The 16,293-nt window shown below is 50.0% G+C and overlaps 1 protein-coding gene across 1 annotated transcript; it reads right to left on the bottom strand.

Annotated features, from left to right (window-relative positions):
• Nucleotides 1–1,474: 1,474 nt before the first annotated feature.
• LOC123826146 (serpin B8-like) lies at nt 1,475–15,563 on the bottom strand. Its single transcript, XM_045850079.1, has 7 exons — nt 15,361–15,563; nt 10,690–10,867; nt 9,277–9,414; nt 7,686–7,803; nt 5,759–5,901; nt 3,566–3,718; nt 1,475–2,001 (listed from the first exon to the last, which is right to left on the bottom strand). The coding sequence occupies exons 2-7, from the start codon at nt 10,855–10,857 to the stop codon at nt 1,597–1,599; spliced, it is 1,125 nt and encodes a 374-aa protein (XP_045706035.1). The 5' UTR covers nt 10,858–10,867; nt 15,361–15,563; the 3' UTR covers nt 1,475–1,596.
• Between the last annotated feature and the right edge of the window lie 730 nt (nt 15,564–16,293).

Below are 16,293 nucleotides of genomic sequence, written 5' to 3'. Positions count from 1 at the left end.
CCTGAACCCACAAGCCCAAATCTAGATATTTGAGGAAGAAAAACACTATAAAAGAATTGCCCAACCTAAACATTGGAAGCAGAACTGTTTCACAGACAAACCGTTTAAATAAGGAAATAAAAGAAGCTAATAGCGATAAAAAACAATTTGAAATATATAATAAATTGTGATGGTTAAAATAAGAAGACAGTAGATGAGGACCATGACAGTAAGGTTTATAAGGAAGCCAAAGACATCTAAGATCAAACCACAAATACTGTGAGCACTTCTCTATGGCAGAGATAAATAACTAAGACACAGTACAAAGCCCTACTAATAAAGCACCATGCAGCTTGGTCAAAGACAGACAAATAGATGGAATTGCACTAACAGCACAGAGAGAACGATATGTATGGGAACAGAAGATGCTATAGAAATGCTCCTGCAAATCCAAAGGACAAGAGCAGATAGTTGTAAGTAGGTGGTAATTGAGCATAGAAATAAGATACAGAAGGACATGACTCACTTGTGCTGAAATGTTTACAAACTTTGCAGGGAAGTGGGTAGGTGGAGGTGGAAGAAGGTAGAGGGGGATAAATGATCATTGAAAGCTGCAATTAAAAAAGTAAATGCAAAAGAGAAATGCTTATAAACCTCTATTTGCATGCACAGAACAGGGAAGAATATAGATTGTTGCTCAAGTTCACGGTTGCCAGTAGTGGAGCTGTGGGTGGCAACTTTTCCTTCTATACTTTTCTATAATTTCCAAATTGCTGCCATAACTCAAATTCTTTTTAATCAGAAAAAGTGATAGGGAGGTCTGATTTTAAGCGAGAGGGGTACTTGTGACACATGGCCACATATGATTAACTAGAGGGCCATTGCTTCTTAGAAGCGTTGCGTCGGGGTTCCTTCTCGGTTGCCTGTATGTTTTGGAAGCAAAGGGAATGGAAAGGACTGGGCTCGTTTCAGAGCTTTGGCTCCTAGCTCAGTCCACAAGCTCAGCGCTGAGCCTGTGAACTCGTAAGGGGCTGTGTGAGACATGGGACACGTGGGGCTGTCTGTGTGACGCTGACGGGAGAGACGCTCTATCTCAGCGGTCAGCGAGACACTGCTGGCTATGCTGTTCACTCTGAAGCGCCAGCCCCTGGCTTTGTGGGCAGGGCACCTGGACACTGGCAGCTCTGGGAGAGCGTGGCAGGGGTGCTGGGCACTTTAATGACCTTTGAGGTCACTGCAGGTTGGAAGTGCACAGAGAGGGCTGATTGGAGGAACTGGAATCCTTGACGTGTTCCAAAAGATGCCCACAAACAATGGGCACAGACTTGGAGGAGAGCCTTCCTACGACAGGTAGGTGTGGGCAGAGCCTGTGAGAGGAAGGAGCTCCCCAAACACTCCAGAACAAGCATAGCCTTCTCCTCCCCAAACTCCACACATCTAGAGCCTCATTTATTCTCAGTGGCTCTGGAATGTTCGGTCAAGACATTCACAGACGTCCAAGGTGTACACACTTTATTTTGGCATTCAGCCCACTGCACCAACGTAGTCATGTGGAATCTGAATTAAGGTGAGGTTGACCGGAAAAAAAACGGAGCACCTGTAAGCAACGGCCCCTCTTCATGGTGAAGAGAACCTGCCGCAGAACAAGATGCTGTTGGTTTTGTGGTGCCTGATGAAGAAAAGGAACGGGTGGTCTGCACAAAACTTGGGCTCCGTTCTGATGCACCGGGAATTCCTGACCACGGCGGTGGCCGCGGCCGCCTCCGTGCCTTCTTCGTTGACCTCTCCAAAGCACTTGTGTGCGACCTTGGACACCGGCACGTTCTTCTTCATTGACATTCCAGAAAAGTCTGCCTTGGCTTCCTCAAAAGCATCAGTCATTCCTAAACTTCGCAGAAAAGGCTCCAAGTCATAGCTCTGCTCCAGCTTAAATCGGGGAAGGAAAACTTGAATTTTCTCCAAAGTCATCTTCTCTGGATCCATCCAGGCTGTGAGCTTCTCAGATGTGAGTGCTTTTTCCACCTGAAATAACAAAGAGTCAAATCCTAAAACCGAGATGTCACAACCTGCGGTGCTCCCCTTTCCCCTCCCCCCAGGACATGCAACTGGATGGTGAGTTCCGGTCCAAGACGATCTACAGAGATGGTCTCTCTTGTAAACAGACCAAGATCATCCCTCAAATTCTCATCTTTTTCCTGTTTTATAGAAACAAAAGTAAAATAGCTAGAAAGCATCAGAGAGAAAGAGAGGGGTTTTTTTTAAACTATGTGTACCAAATTCATTTCAAATGTTCTTTAGTTTGGAAAACTGTCATAATCAATTGATTATATTCATGCAATGCACATTCCTGTGAGGAGGAGAGATTGTTGAAAAGGAGAGACAGGGCAAGGCCCGAACTCTGGTCTGTGAAAGAGGAAACCAGGCCTCGTCTGAGTGGCCGGGGAGGTGTGGATGCTGGGGAAGGGAGAGCAGAAACGAGCCACTCAATGGGCCTGCAGCCCCTGGCACCCTGGTTGCCCTCTGTCTGCGCTGGGGAGGGCTTGCAAACCTCTGAGACCCACCACTCCTTCTATTTATCCACAAGGGAGAAATAAAAGAAGGAGCTTGCATCTTCCTCTCCTTCCCTTTACCACCTGGAGCCCAGGTGAGTGCCCCTGCCCACTGACAGCTGTTTGGATGTCCGCTCTAATCCTAGACCCCTCTGATTTTCTTCTTAAGTAGCCATGACAGATCTCATCCTTGACTTATGCCCATAGCTTCCAGATTCCACAGAGAAACCGGGGAAATCAGGAACCTCACATCCTGTGCACTGGTGTGCCGGAGCTGGCTAGCATCCCTGGTGAGAGTCAATCGTCAAACCCTTGGTAACCTAAACTTAGCCCTGAGGGAGTGCTGACAGCAGGAAGGTAGCACACATGACATAGGAGGACTTCTTCCACCCCCAGAGAGACAGACAACCAGCACACTGTTGGTCCTACACCTCCCACCTTCCAAATGTACCGTCTTCCTGAGCTCTGTCCCTCTTCTGTCTGGGGAAGGGGGCTCTCTCCTCCTGTCTAAGGTAAATCCCTCTCCTGTATGTTAGACTCTTGCTACTCAAAGTGCAGTCCATGACCAACAGCATCTGCATCACCTGGAATCCTGTTAGAAATGCAAAACTCTCAGGCCATAACCCCCAGAATCAAAATCTGTTTTGTAGCAAGATCCCCCGAGACCCGTATGCATACGAATGCTGGAGAAAGGCTGCCCAGATCAATCCTTATCTTTTTCCAGTACTTTCATTCGTTAGTTATCAGGCCCTCAACTAGCCCCTCTCTTCAGAATGAAGAATCATGCTCATAGTCTTGGAACTCTGTCTTCTTAGCTTCATCAACATTTGTCCTTACCTGCAATTCCACTCCTAGATAAATACTCCATAGAAATGCACACACTTCCCCACCAAAGACATGCAATGGTGTCCCTCCAGCACTCTTTATATATAACAGCCCTACACTGGAAACTCCTCAAACACTCTCTGGTGAATGGGCTCAAAGAGAGGCGCTAAGGCTGGATGCACAGACACTCAGATGGATTGCCAAGGGCTCACCGCCACGAGATCAGTGTCTTCATCGGGCAGCAGAATGACCATGCTCAGCTCCTCCCCTGCGTAGGGCAGCTCCAGGACCTGGCTGCGCACCTCCTCCACGTAGCCCACTTTAAATTCATCCTTCTTGAACATCATCTGCACTGTCTTCTTCTCCTAATGAAAACATCAAATTAAAATCAGATTACTGCAAAAGGAGCACTGTTCCCCAAAAGTATGTCTGTTGCACAGAACCCCTAGGTACATATAAGAGGATTATTACTTCTGTGCATTCAGGCCGATGGATACAAAATCCTCATTATTACATTTTAGTATTGAGTATAACACGCTCGTGCCCCTGCAGATCAATTATAACCAGGTGAGAGAGAATAAATGGGTGAATATAGACAGACATAAAACTCTCTCATTATTTTTGGAAGAAGTTGTGTTTTTTCCCTTTTGATAAAATGCATAAAGAAGCACTCCCAGAGACCTCATAATTAAAAATTATTTTTCTGAGTTGAGAGGAGAATTAACTAGTATTCAGGCCTGTGGGCTGGAGGATCGGGTTGGAGAAGATATACAGGCCAGAGGGAGTTCAACTTTTATTCTGAAAAGTTGCTCAATTATATAATTGGTTTTACAGCTTTGGTTTTCTTAGAGAAGGAAACTTAACGAGATATGGATCCTCTACCATTTTTAAAGCTTGCATCAAATATACTGCAGACTTTGAAGTCTTTGCGCAATATGCTATTAAGTTGATAGAGGCCAAATTCCAAGCTAATAGCCATTGACCCCAGCCATTACTATATGCAACGGGGAATGGAGAAAAGTACTTCTAATGTAAGGCTTCTGCATCTGGACATCTAATGTGCAGCGTGATGGCTACGGTTAGTACTACTGCACTGAATACTGGAAAGTTTTTAAGAGTAGATTTCAGGGACTCTCATCATACACACAATAAGACAGCTACGTGGGGAGATATATTAGTTAGCTCTTTACTCATTCCACTATGTATAGCAAATCCTCATCCTGCATACCTTGAATATATATGATTTTTATTTTTAAAAGTCAAAAAAACCCTGGCTGGCGTAGTGGATTGAGTGCGGGCTGCGAACCAAAGTGTCGCAGGTTCAATTCTCAGTCAGGGTACATGCCTGGGTTGCAGGCCATGACCCCCAGCAACCACACATTAATGTTTCTCTCTCTCTCTCTCTCTCTCTCTCTCCCTTTCTTCCCTCTCTAAAAATAAATAAATAAAATCTTTTTAGAAAGCCAAAAAAAGTTCAAAATAAATAGTCAACCTTTACATCTCCTAACACCCCTTTCCTTGCGCTCAGAGCTGTCTAGTCAGGAACCTAAGGCAATCAACAGGAAGCGCTGTCACTGACATTCTAGAAGGAATCTAAGTACATGCAGATGGCGGCCGTGCTGCCGGTGGAAATGCGGGACTTGCAGTGTCACGAGAAAGCACTTTGGGAGGAAACAAGGGAGGATGTGATTGGTGGTAAGATTTATTTGGGTGGGAAATCTACCTTTGGGTTCCGAGCCTAGCCGGGGAAAACTGGAAAGGTGATCGAATTGGAGAGAGGGCGCGGAACCCCAGTATGTCCAGGAAAGGGGTTGCTTGGGAGGAGGGCCCCACTCAGGCCAGAAAAGAATCAGAAATTTGGATTAGATGGTTTACATGGCACCTTTTTCTTTACCAAAAGCCAAGAAAATATACGGAGGAGTAACAGGAGTGTCATGGCAGTTGCTGCTAGAGCCTACTGGTTCTCTGCACCCCCCCAGGGCGTGTTAATTCCCTTCACCCCAGTGAAGTCTTGCCACCACATTTAAACTTTCCCACACACGTGTGCCGTCTGAAATTCTTTCCTCTCAACACTGCAGAAGAGCTCGTTTTCACCAGCAACAACAGTACAGCCATAATTCCGAGGCTTAGAAGAAATATTCTTTCAACCACAATAATATGACCGGAGATAGAAGGTCAATTGGATCAAGGGTGAAAGACAGGAAACTATCAACAGAAAAATTATTTTCATTTTTTTCCTCCCTTCTCCAATAACAGATATATGGGGGGTGGGGTATGAAATACATTCAGATGTGGATTAACAATCAAGGTGGTATGAAATAAATTATTGCTTTGCCCCATTCACAGCCTCCCCCAGCATGGTGACTTTGAGAAAGTAGCAGTGTACCTGAAATCTCCGTCCCTACCTGGTTGACTTTGAAGGGCATCCCCCTCGTGTACCTTCGGTCAAACTGCTTCTTCCACTTGCCCTTGAAGTAGATCGCGTTCACAAGAACCAGCTTGGTCAGTGGGCTGACCGTGCCAATAGCCAGAATCTCCGAAATCTTACCTGGAAAGAACATGAGAGAAGTTTGTGGCTATTCGGTGGCGGTGGGGAATAATCATTCTTTTACAAAAAGATCTCCTCGACCTGGGACACTGCAGCTGTGTTGACAGCCAGGCTGGAATCCTGACTCTCTGGCTGCCTGATGGATCCGGGCAACGACGTTTCAGGCTGTGCGTCCACACAGGGTCTAGTGTGTCCCGCAGCAACAATCCTGAAGCAGGCAGGCCAACTATCATTGTGTCTTCAGTTTACAGATGTAGAAATTCAGGTTCAGGGCCTGTGCTTGACTTTTTTCCTAAGGTCACCTAGGTGGCAAGTGACTAAGCTGAGGAACTAATCCAAGAGTCTGGATTTTAACTGTAAGCCTCTCCACCTGGGCAGCATAATTTTTCAACCATACCATTATTGACATATTAGGCCAGATCATTCTTTGTTGTAGGGACTAGCTTGTGCGTTGTAAGATGGGTACCCAGCAGCACTTTCCCCAACTGTGACAACCAAACATGTCTTCTGCCATTGCCAAGTGTCTCCTGGAGGTCGCTGCTGGTTGTTGGAAACTGTTGCTCTATGCCCACTTCCAAATCGCATCTAGGTAAGGAAAGCCCGCCAAGGAATGGGAAGTGCAGACCCGCTATGGGAGGAGGTAGGCTTCCGGAACGGGGTGAATGGGGCAAAGGAATTAGAGGGATGCAATGAAGGGGCCCCACTTGAGTTGTGCAATGAAAGTGGGGACAAGGTGGTCCCCAGAATACCCCCAGCTCTAGTGTTCTGGGAAAACATGTGGATGGCCAGCCTGATGGAAGGAAAAGTGTGAGCAGGCAAGGAGGGGAAGTGTCAGGTGTGGGAAGGAGAGGTGTGGCGAGGATGCTGGCTAACCCACTGACTTAGGACAGCTCCACCTGCTGGAGAGTGAGAGACCACCACACACGTCACACAGGAAACCTGCAAGGCTCTTCCCTTTGGGGGCTCATCGTGTTACCGGCTTTCAGGATCATCCGGGCCACTGCTGCTGCCTGAGGCGCAGCGGGTGCACCTTAAAGGTTGAGCGCGTGGAATACTGAGTGCTGGGTGGGCATGGGGAGAAAGAGTGACTGCCCCCCCCCCTTTTTGTAGTTTCTAAATTACAGGTTACACTCTAAATTAAACTCTCTTTAGAGTGCTTAAAAGCATGGCCTTTTCCTCCGAACTCCGGGAGGGAACGGGCAGAGCTCTTTCTGCTGAGATGGAACACGGACTGGGCAGGGCACGGGGCGGGCTCCACATAAGCTGCAGCTCCTGACTCCGGGGCAAACCCAGACAGCATCATGATCCAAAAGCAAGTGCAGCCACAGTCTCGTAACAAAGAAAGAGAGGGCAGAGGACGAAACCAGAGCTGTTCCATTCCCTCAGGGAGGTAATCTGAGAGGTGGCTCTCTCGCACCTGCCACCCAGACCGAATGTCGTTCTGCCCCCAGGGCAGGGCAAGGGTCTTCCCAGACAGAAGATCCACAAGGCTCCCAGGAGGAAGCATTTTTCTGGGATTTTCTAGGACAGTCCACTGGGGAGGGCGTCTGGGACCCTTACGGTCAGTTTTTATTGTCCCTTGATCATTCTGTGTTCCAAGTCACCATTTCGGGGTCTGGTGAGCCCCAGAAAGACGACAGAATCCAACGGCTGGTCCGTGTGAGCAAGCACACCAACCAGGTGACAGGGTGGCAGTGTCAGCCCCACGGAGGCCACACCCCCAGCCACCTCCCGCCCCCCTTTCCCTCACAACTTGCCAAGTCTACCGAAATGAAACCTCTCACCTTCCGTCTTCTGTGTCACCCAGTCGTTGATGCATCTCCTGCATTCCTCGGTGTCGTCAGCAAAGGCCAGCTCCTGCAGCTCCGCCTGATAGAACTTCTGGCAGGACTCCTTAAAGGCCTGCAACGGGAGATGCTGCTTTGGCCCCCGCTGCAAAGCTGCCCGTGCTGAGGGGACCATCTGCCCTTTCAGACCGTGTTTCTAGCCCAACTGCTTGCACAGACCATACTGCCCTCTAGGACTCATTCCCACAATTAACAAAAACGCACAGACCCCCAACGCTGGGCCTGGGCCTGAGCTCCATGCTGGACACCGGCAGAGCATGGGGAAGGGGGGAAGGGCTGACATGAGACTCGGGGTGGCTCCCAGGCAGAGAAGAGAGGTGACGTAAGCATGCAGTGAGTTACAGGGTGTTTCGAGAACGTGGACAGGGACGGGCATGCGCCAAAGGGTCCGTGGTGAATGTCCATCAAACACTTAGACTCCCTCTGGACTTCGTGTTTGATCTTCTTGTTGGATTTCCTCATTTCTGCAGCCCCGGTGTCTGATTAGGAGGCTCCGTGGTAGAACTGGATTATCAAGAAATCCTCCAGTCCTCCAGGAGTGCAATGTGGCTGGCCTAGATGTGTGTGTGTGTGTGCGTGTGTGCATGAAAGAAAGAGAGAGAGAGAGAATAAAGGACTGGGGAAAAACACAGTATCAGCGGATGAGCTATGAAATGTAGGGTGGGGTTAAATCAAGAAGGGTCTGTACCCAACACATTCAATCCCAAAGACAACTCACCTCACAACAACTTGGTTTCAGATAAAATGTGCCTGGCAATTGACGCCTATCCTCCACCCATCCCCTGTCCTCAAGTATGTTAGCTTCTACAGAAGAAAGACAATGCAGAGAGAAGAGACGAGCAACTGAGAAAAGTAGAAGGTGGGTCCCTGTGTCCCCAACGTTCCCCAGTTGCACTCTTCAAAGGTCAGGCTGATGTTCAAAACAAACATCGATTAACCAGGAGACTCCTGGAATCGCTCATGCTTCTCCTGGAAGGCCTAGCCGGCTAAAAGGCCCAGAATTATCTCCAAGGACTTTTACACCCAGAACAGGCAGCTCCATGGAGCAGCACCCACCAGCAGGCTGGACAGGAGGTCTGTGAGTCTTACAGAAGCAGCCTGGGAACCGCCAGCCAAGAAGGTGGGAGGCTCGTCCCGATCATCCCGTTCATCTCAGGATGGCACCACTCTGTATGTTAGGGAGCGTCATTTTGTGGTCCTCGCTTACTGAATCGCAGCAGCTTCTTCACTGGACTAGGGGACTCTGGGGTTACATGCTGCCATCAATACAAACTACTCAGATCAAGGGCAGGAAGCAGGTCTGGGTGCCGGAGGACGGACAGGTTGAGATTGAGGGTCAGGAGGAATGCACCAGAAACAGTTTAAAAAGGACATGATGCAGAAGCCATCATAAAAGTCAAAATTATAATTATTCCGGTAATATTCTAAGTACTTTTTAAGGCAGTCAAGTTATATTTTATCTCTGTTCCCCTATAGTTTCTATTGTATTTTCAATTTCTCTTCAGTCGATGCGTGAGTTACTACTTACCGGAAGGAACTCACACGTCTTGTCTCCGAAGAGCCTGTTGGCAGTTCTGAGCAAGTACTGGGCGTCAGATCTGTTCACTTCCGTGAGAAGCGACTGGAAGCCTTGGTGGACGTCTTCCACTTTGTTCAGACAAAGTACCTGGGCACAGAAAACACGGACTGTAACACTGTCATTTTACTCCTCCAACAAATCTCTGAGCTGAACATCACAGAGGATCCTATCTCAAAAGCGGCTGGCTTTAACCGGCTAGCACAGAGTTCCTCAACGTTGGGACTATTGACACTTGGGGCTAATTGCGTTGTTGTGGACGCTGTCCAGTGTGTTGCAGGATATTCTGCAGCATTTCTGGCCTCCGCCCACTAGATGTCAGCAGTGCCTCTCAGTGATGGCAGCCAAAACTGCCATTGCCAAATGCTCCCAAGAGGCAAAAGCCACTGGCGTAAACCACTGCCCTTCCAGATGGACACAGGCCAGGCAGGCAGGATGTGAAAACTCAGGAGGGAGACAGAACAGAACAAATTGGTGGCTGGAACAGACCTAACCTGACCCAGGATTACAAAAATGAGCAGACAAAATGAAATGAAAATGTCTCATCAGCAATTTTACAGAAGTGCTCAAGCCCAGACTGTGTTTTAAATGTCAAACCAGAGTGGAAATTCAGGTTGTGCCTGTATCACCCACCTACCCAGTCCAAAGCCTCAGCCCATCCGTGAGCTGCAAGGAGCTGCCACGGGGGATTCAACTGTAGACAGTGGATGTGCTTCTGGACACGCGTGGCAATGTGGTGAGCCTATGCAATTTTCTGGGATGCTTCCACAGGACAGCCAAAGACTCTGAGACACTAAGAAGTGAAGGACCCCTTCCCTAAAGGGTCATCCACTACTTCGTGTGGAACTGAGGGCACCCATAACCTGGGTCAGATCAATCAGATTATATTTTCCCTCTAGGGGACTCCTGAAGATACAAGCCCACGTTTTTGTGGCATCCTCCATCCACTTATGCACAATTATACACTAGAAATAACCTGTTTGTCAAAAGGTCATTTACATAGCTATATTTCAGTTTGAAATGTGTTAGCAAAAATGGCAAATATAATAAAGTTTAAATCCTCAGCCTTTTTATGGGACAGGATTATAATTTGTCTTACTTATTAAAGATACAAGTTTGCTATAACATATTGATGCTTTTATCCAGAGAAAATAATGACTTGATTTCTCCTATAAATACTAAAAGGAGATTCCCTGTCTCATACAACTTACCTGTCCTACCTATATCTGCCCTTTGTCCATCCCCATGCCCGACCCCCACCTCCCAGCCACACAGGTCTTCATCAGCGGGGGTGAAGATAGGGAAAGACCAGCTCGGGGGAAGCAGAGAACGGAAGCTGCCCTCCCTTTGTGACAGCGCACGTACCTGGGACATCTGGGCGGCGGTGTCTCCTTTGGCCCCCATGAAGAGCATGGCCAGGGTAGAGGAGATGCTCAGGGGAGACAGGAACACATTCCGTGAGTGGTCCTCTTCACCCAGCACTTTTAATAAGGTGATGGCGAAGGTGCCATTTGCTTCCCCGAGGTCACCCATCAGAGAAGGCCTGTGTCAAAGACACAACACAGAAGCACATCAGCCAGACCTTCTGTCTCGTCACCCAGGCCCCCGGATGCTGGGTGTGGTCAGCAGAATGACCACACCCCCAAAGACGTCCACATCTAATTGCCCAACCTGTGACTGCGCTCCCTCACGGGGCACTAGAGACTTTGCCTCCGGGATTGAACTGGGGATCATGAGATAGGGAGATGTTCCTGGATGATCCAGGTGGGCTCATGTAATCACAGGGTCTTTATAAGAGGAAGGCAGGAAGGTCAAAGCCGCGGGAGGAAATGTGACGTTGGAAGCAAAGGCCGAATGGTGCAGGGCCACGAACCCAGGGATGCAAGCAAAAGGCCAGGAAACTGTCCCGGAGCCTCCAGGAAGAGAAAAAAAAAGTAATTCTGGGGAACTATTTTGGACTTCTGACCTCCAGACCTGTCCAGTAACAAATTTGTGTTGTTTTCAGGCACCCGCTTTGTCATAAGGTGTTGCAGCATCAACACGCAACTAATACACTGGTTTGTTCACAATGTAGCCAATCCAGAGTTCATGGCTGTTCCCACCACAGCCACGCGACCTCTGCGGGGGCTCGGACACCCTCCCAGCCCTGCTGGCTCTCCCCTGAGTGCAAGGACAGCCAACACGTCTCGGTGCCGGTCACAGTTCTCTGCAATTTACATGTCTCGTCTCATTTACTCCCCACAGCAAGAGGGGAGGTCAGCACGGGGGCCACCACACGGCAGAGTCCAGGAGACTGAGTAAGGTTCACTCGCTTGTCCCAGGCCCCACGGGCCGTCATTGAGGAAGGCAGGACTGGAACCCATGGCTGAGTCCAGAGCTGAAAGTCTTCACCGTTACACAACATCCCCTCATTGGTACTACTTTCCCCTCAGTTTGGTGTCCCTAGCACAATTTATTCACCAAGGTCAAGTTCTATGAACTATACGTAGTCCTCTGTAAATAAAAATGCCATTTCTGTCAGCTGGATGGATTTCCACGGACTGGGAGAGTCGGTCTGGGATGGTCTGACCTAACACAGGGGCGACTGGGAAGACACAAAAGTCACTATGAATCAGGGGACTCCAAAAGTGCACACCGTTTTCCACGGAGTTGCCGAAACTGGGCTAGGGAGCGAGCCCACAAGCAAGGCTGTCAAATACGACCCAAATCCCAGTCGTCAGGTGGACCCTCCGAACCAGAGGCACCGATCTGGGATCCAGCCTGACCAAGCCGACCTTGACCTGCCCCCAGCTTGACTGCATGTCAGCAACCCTCTTCCTGCCTCTCCCCGCATCTGCCTTTCCTTAGAGCAGGGGGGTCGCACTCACGTTCCCCGGGGGCCACATCAGCCTCGCGGCTGCCTTCAGAGGGCCAGATGTAGTTTTAGGACTGTATACATGTAACTACTCCTTAATAGTTAAGCGAGAGATCAGCGCTGTCGCCAGGTAGAAACAAGGTGCCAGGGCGGATACAACAAGGTGGAGGGCCGGATTCGGCCCACGGGCCTTGTTTGCCGCCCGTGCCTTAGAGTGTTTGCTTCAGACCACTTGTCACTGTGAACTCTTTCTCTGCTCCTCGCAGACGGAAGTATTTTGAAAAGCCGCTCTCCTCTTTTACAACCCAGAACAGTCTTTCTCAAGTCCCTCGGAGTTCTCCTTTTAAACACGTACTTTTCAAGGAAGATAGCGCCCTACCTCCCAGGCCCAGGGGCGGGGGATGGTAGAAGCTTAAAAAGTTATTACGGCTTATTAATCATTATAATTTTAGCAAATTGTTTTCAAATAAATTTGAGTTTGACCCTAACTGGGCATAAGAGCTGGAACTCCGAGTGAGGCAGGCGTAAGCTTAGGCCGGCGAGTGTGAGCAGGTGTATGCGCCTGCCTGTCTGTCTGTGTATACGTGTGTCTGTCTCTGTGTGTGTCTGTGTGAGTACTTGTGTCCTGCGTATTATTGTCCTGCCCGAACAGGCAGAGGAATGAACTTAATGCAGTATCTCATCAAGTTAAACGTCACACATTAACTGCTCCAAATTAGAAATGCCCATGTCTGGTTTCTTCCATTTTCCTTCTCCTTCATCTCATTTCCTCACCTCCGCTCCTTGTCAGCACCCAGGTACTGGGCCGCCGTCATGTGTGAGCAGTGCCTGCCCACAGCAGTGACACACTGGCACACACACACACACACACACACACGCACACACGAGGGCCCTGGAGGAGGCCAGCTCACACCCTGAAGATGCCGGAGGTGGAGCAGGGTAGCAGAATGATTCCCTTTCCCGCAGCTCCTCTCGGTGCCCCAGTCACATGTGTCCATTAAAGCTGGCAGAGGGTTGGAACTGGAAACAAAATGGAGCTTGCACCATGAATCTAACAAGGAATTCATTTCACTATGAAACAAAATAACGCCTTTGGGTGCCAGTGCCACCGCTTAACTGCGTCATAAAAACACAGCAACATGGAAAAGTCCGATTTCCGGCCAATAAAAGGAGCTGGCATGGAACTAGTTTTCCTGCGGCAGGTGAACAGACAAGGTCAGGACAGTTGCTACTGTCCTCGGGTCTCGTAGTAAAAGTGGCCGAGTCGGCGACAAAAGCAAGCCTTCTGGGTCTAATCGTGTGGCATCTTCCTCTTCCTGGAAGCCGCCTGCCAACTCCCTGCTCCCCTCCCCTCCCCATACACACATCCCAAAGCGAATTTGCTCAACGAGTGTTTATGTGGAACTTCCCTCATATAGGTTTGGGGAAGGAAATGAACGACAAATGTCATACTTCCGGACTGGGAGCTCCCTCCCGAGGGGAGACACGCAGACGTAAATGCACGGTTTCAAGCCGGCCGTGCACTCTGCAATGGGAGGATTTGCAAAGAGCTAAGGAAAGCCACAGAGAAGCAGAAGGAATTCACTTTGGGACCTGGGCAGCCGTTTCTGTGTGGTGGTGACGGAAGGAGGAAGATGTTAGGGCTGTGGCTGCAGGTGCAAAGGACGTGGGGGGGGGGGGGAAGGGCGTGTTTTTGTGGGGCCAGGGAGGTGTCTGCCCAGTGTCCCTTGAGAGACAGGGTGTGGTAAAACAGGACGGGCCCCTGGTGCCGGGTTTAGACATCTGAACTTGAGCTGTGAGCTGGAAAGCCGTGCATGGCTTTTAAACAAATGGTTTGCAGGAATTCATGGATGTTTTAGAGATACACAGCAAAATGACAGTGTCAGCTCTCCCAAAAAATGGCATCTTCAGCTGTCCATCAGGAATCACCTGATCAGCACTAGTTAAGTCTCCTGCCTGCTAGACCCTTGTCGTCCCCAAAGGAATGTAACTTTGCAATAACTTTCTTATCCTGCCTGCTCCCTTCTGCCTACAAAAGCCTTCCATTCACTACAACATCCCGGAGCTCCTTTCTATTTGCCAGATTCGATGCTGCTGGATTCACACTGACTTCTTGCTCCAATAAACTCTTGACTTTTTAAATATGCCTCAGTTTACCTTCTAACAGACTGCTAGCTCGGGATGCGGAGGAGGGCCAGGAACCGCAGGAAGTTTATGTGAGGAGCCAGCTCGGAATGGGGAAGGTGTGCATTCCACGCGAGATGCGGAGCACACCTCACCAAGGGCACGGAACAAAGACAGCCCACAGCATCCTGATTCCAGGCGAGTCTAGGCAGCCCGCATGGCCTTACTCAGAAGGCACGGGGGAGGCAGAAGCCAAGACAGTCAATCCCATTTCTGGGAGAGCTGCAACTGAAATTCGGCCCAATACCTGCAGGCAGGATGAGGAAGAAGGGACGGCCACCCAATCGTCGGGGACGTCCTGGGAGAGCTGGGTGGGTGGGTGTGTGGCCCGCCCAGGGGGGCTGGGAAGCCTGGAGGTAGCGAACTCCGGAAGCAGTTTGGGCCTGAAACAGCCTCAACAAGGAGACGGAGTAGGGGCTGGAGCTCCAGGACACAGACAGGGGGCAGACTTTTGCGGGGGAGGTGGCATCAATCAGCACCCTCGGAACTCGCCCCAGGCTCCCCGGAAATTCCAGGCCAGGCTGCGATCGGCGCGCCGGTGTCCCGGCGGCACCTGCGGCTCCTCCCACTCACCTCCCCAAGGTTCCCGCCCCGCCTTCTGGGTCAGCAGCTGCCCAACCTAAGCCACCGGCCACTCCCTCACTGCTGGCCAATGGCAGTGGCGTCAGCAGGCTCCGGTGTCTCTCCCACCCCGGGACCACGCTCTGATCCAGGGAGGGTCGCTGCACTTCTGCGCTCGGGTCCTGCGCCCCCTGCCCAGGAGGACGCCCACCCTCCTGCGGGGCGAAGAGCGCGGCCGGGGCCACTGCGACCCCAGCGCAGCAGCGGTCGGGCGGGATGGCAGCCCCCCACCTTTCCCCGAGTCCTCTCTTCCTCTTCCTCCTCTAGCGTCTGCCATCCGCCTCCCTCCCTCCCTCCCTCCCTCCCACGATCCCGCGCTCCGCCCAGCTCCCGGCAGGCAGGGTCCTGAGGACCCGAGCGCCTCTCAGCCCCGGTACCTGGGAGATTCCTGCCGGCGCTGCTGCTCCTGCTTCGATTGGCCGTCGGGGCCGAGTCCAGTTCGGTGGATGCTTCACGTCCGCTTTGATTTCGGGCAAGGCTTCCGGCGATGACTCACCGCAGCCCGAGGCTGCACACGCCGGTGCCGTCTCCCACCGACCCGCATCCCCAGGCTGGCGCCCGGGAGGAGCCTGAGCCTCGCCCGCACCCTGCTGCCCAGGGTGGGCGGGTTCCTCCTCCCGGGCTAGTACGCGCATTCCTGTTTAGTCTGTTTGGTCCTGTTTAGTTTGGAAATCGGGACTTGGCTTCGGAAGTTAACCAAAAGCAAAACCAGAGGCTAAAACTGGCTCCTAAAGCCATTCGTTTCCAAACCGTTCGCACCCATCAAAACAATTTTGGAGCACGCATCCCCGCCGCTCATGTGAACTTACGGGTGCTCATAGGTTCAACACCAACACACGGTGAACACTCTAAAACACATGAAGAGACATTACAAAGAATAAGAAAAACTTTGTTAGAAATATGTATTTAGTTGCTTACAAAAATTACTTTAAAATTCAGTGAGACCAGTGTAATTGAATATGCGTTTGATTTCATCTTTAGTTAAAGGCTTTGAAATGGAGTTCATCTGAAGGCCTGGCTTTAAGTTCAGTTTGTTTCTGAACTTGTACTGCTGGCTCAGGAAGAAAGGCTATTTGAGAAATGGGTGGGTTTAAATGCAGTACAGCTGTCTTTGGCTGTGCTTCCTAAATCTTGACACTTGTTTTTTTCAATCCTCATACTAATTTATGCAACAATTTCTAGTTAAAGTCTCACTAGTAGAAAACTATTCATCCTCTTGAAAATCAGTTCTTTCTGCAAGCCAATTTTTTTAAGGGCTGTATTTTTAACATTTTAACGGATTAAGGCCCACCAAATGTTTTCTGTTTGGA

The sequence above is a fragment of the Phyllostomus hastatus genome, unplaced genomic scaffold (assembly GCF_019186645.2).
Source record: "Phyllostomus hastatus isolate PE091 unplaced genomic scaffold, TTU_PhHast_1.1 phas_contig_80, whole genome shotgun sequence".
In the NCBI taxonomy this organism is placed as follows: domain Eukaryota; kingdom Metazoa; phylum Chordata; class Mammalia; order Chiroptera; family Phyllostomidae; genus Phyllostomus; species Phyllostomus hastatus.
This window is presented reverse-complemented; position numbering and strand designations above follow the sequence as displayed.

Excerpts from the sequence above, each read along its gene's own strand:
- LOC123826146 (XM_045850079.1), bottom strand. The coding sequence starts at position 10,857 with ATGGGTGACCTCGGGGAAGCAAATGGCACCTTCGCCATCACCTTATTA. Across the intron at positions 5,902-7,685 it reads GGTGACACAGAAGACGGAAG|GTAAGATTTCGGAGATTCTG; the intron begins GTGAGAGGTTTC and ends TGTTCTTTCCAG. Across the intron at positions 3,719-5,758 it reads TGCCCTTCAAAGTCAACCAG|GAGAAGAAGACAGTGCAGAT; the intron begins GTAGGGACGGAG and ends TGTTTTCATTAG.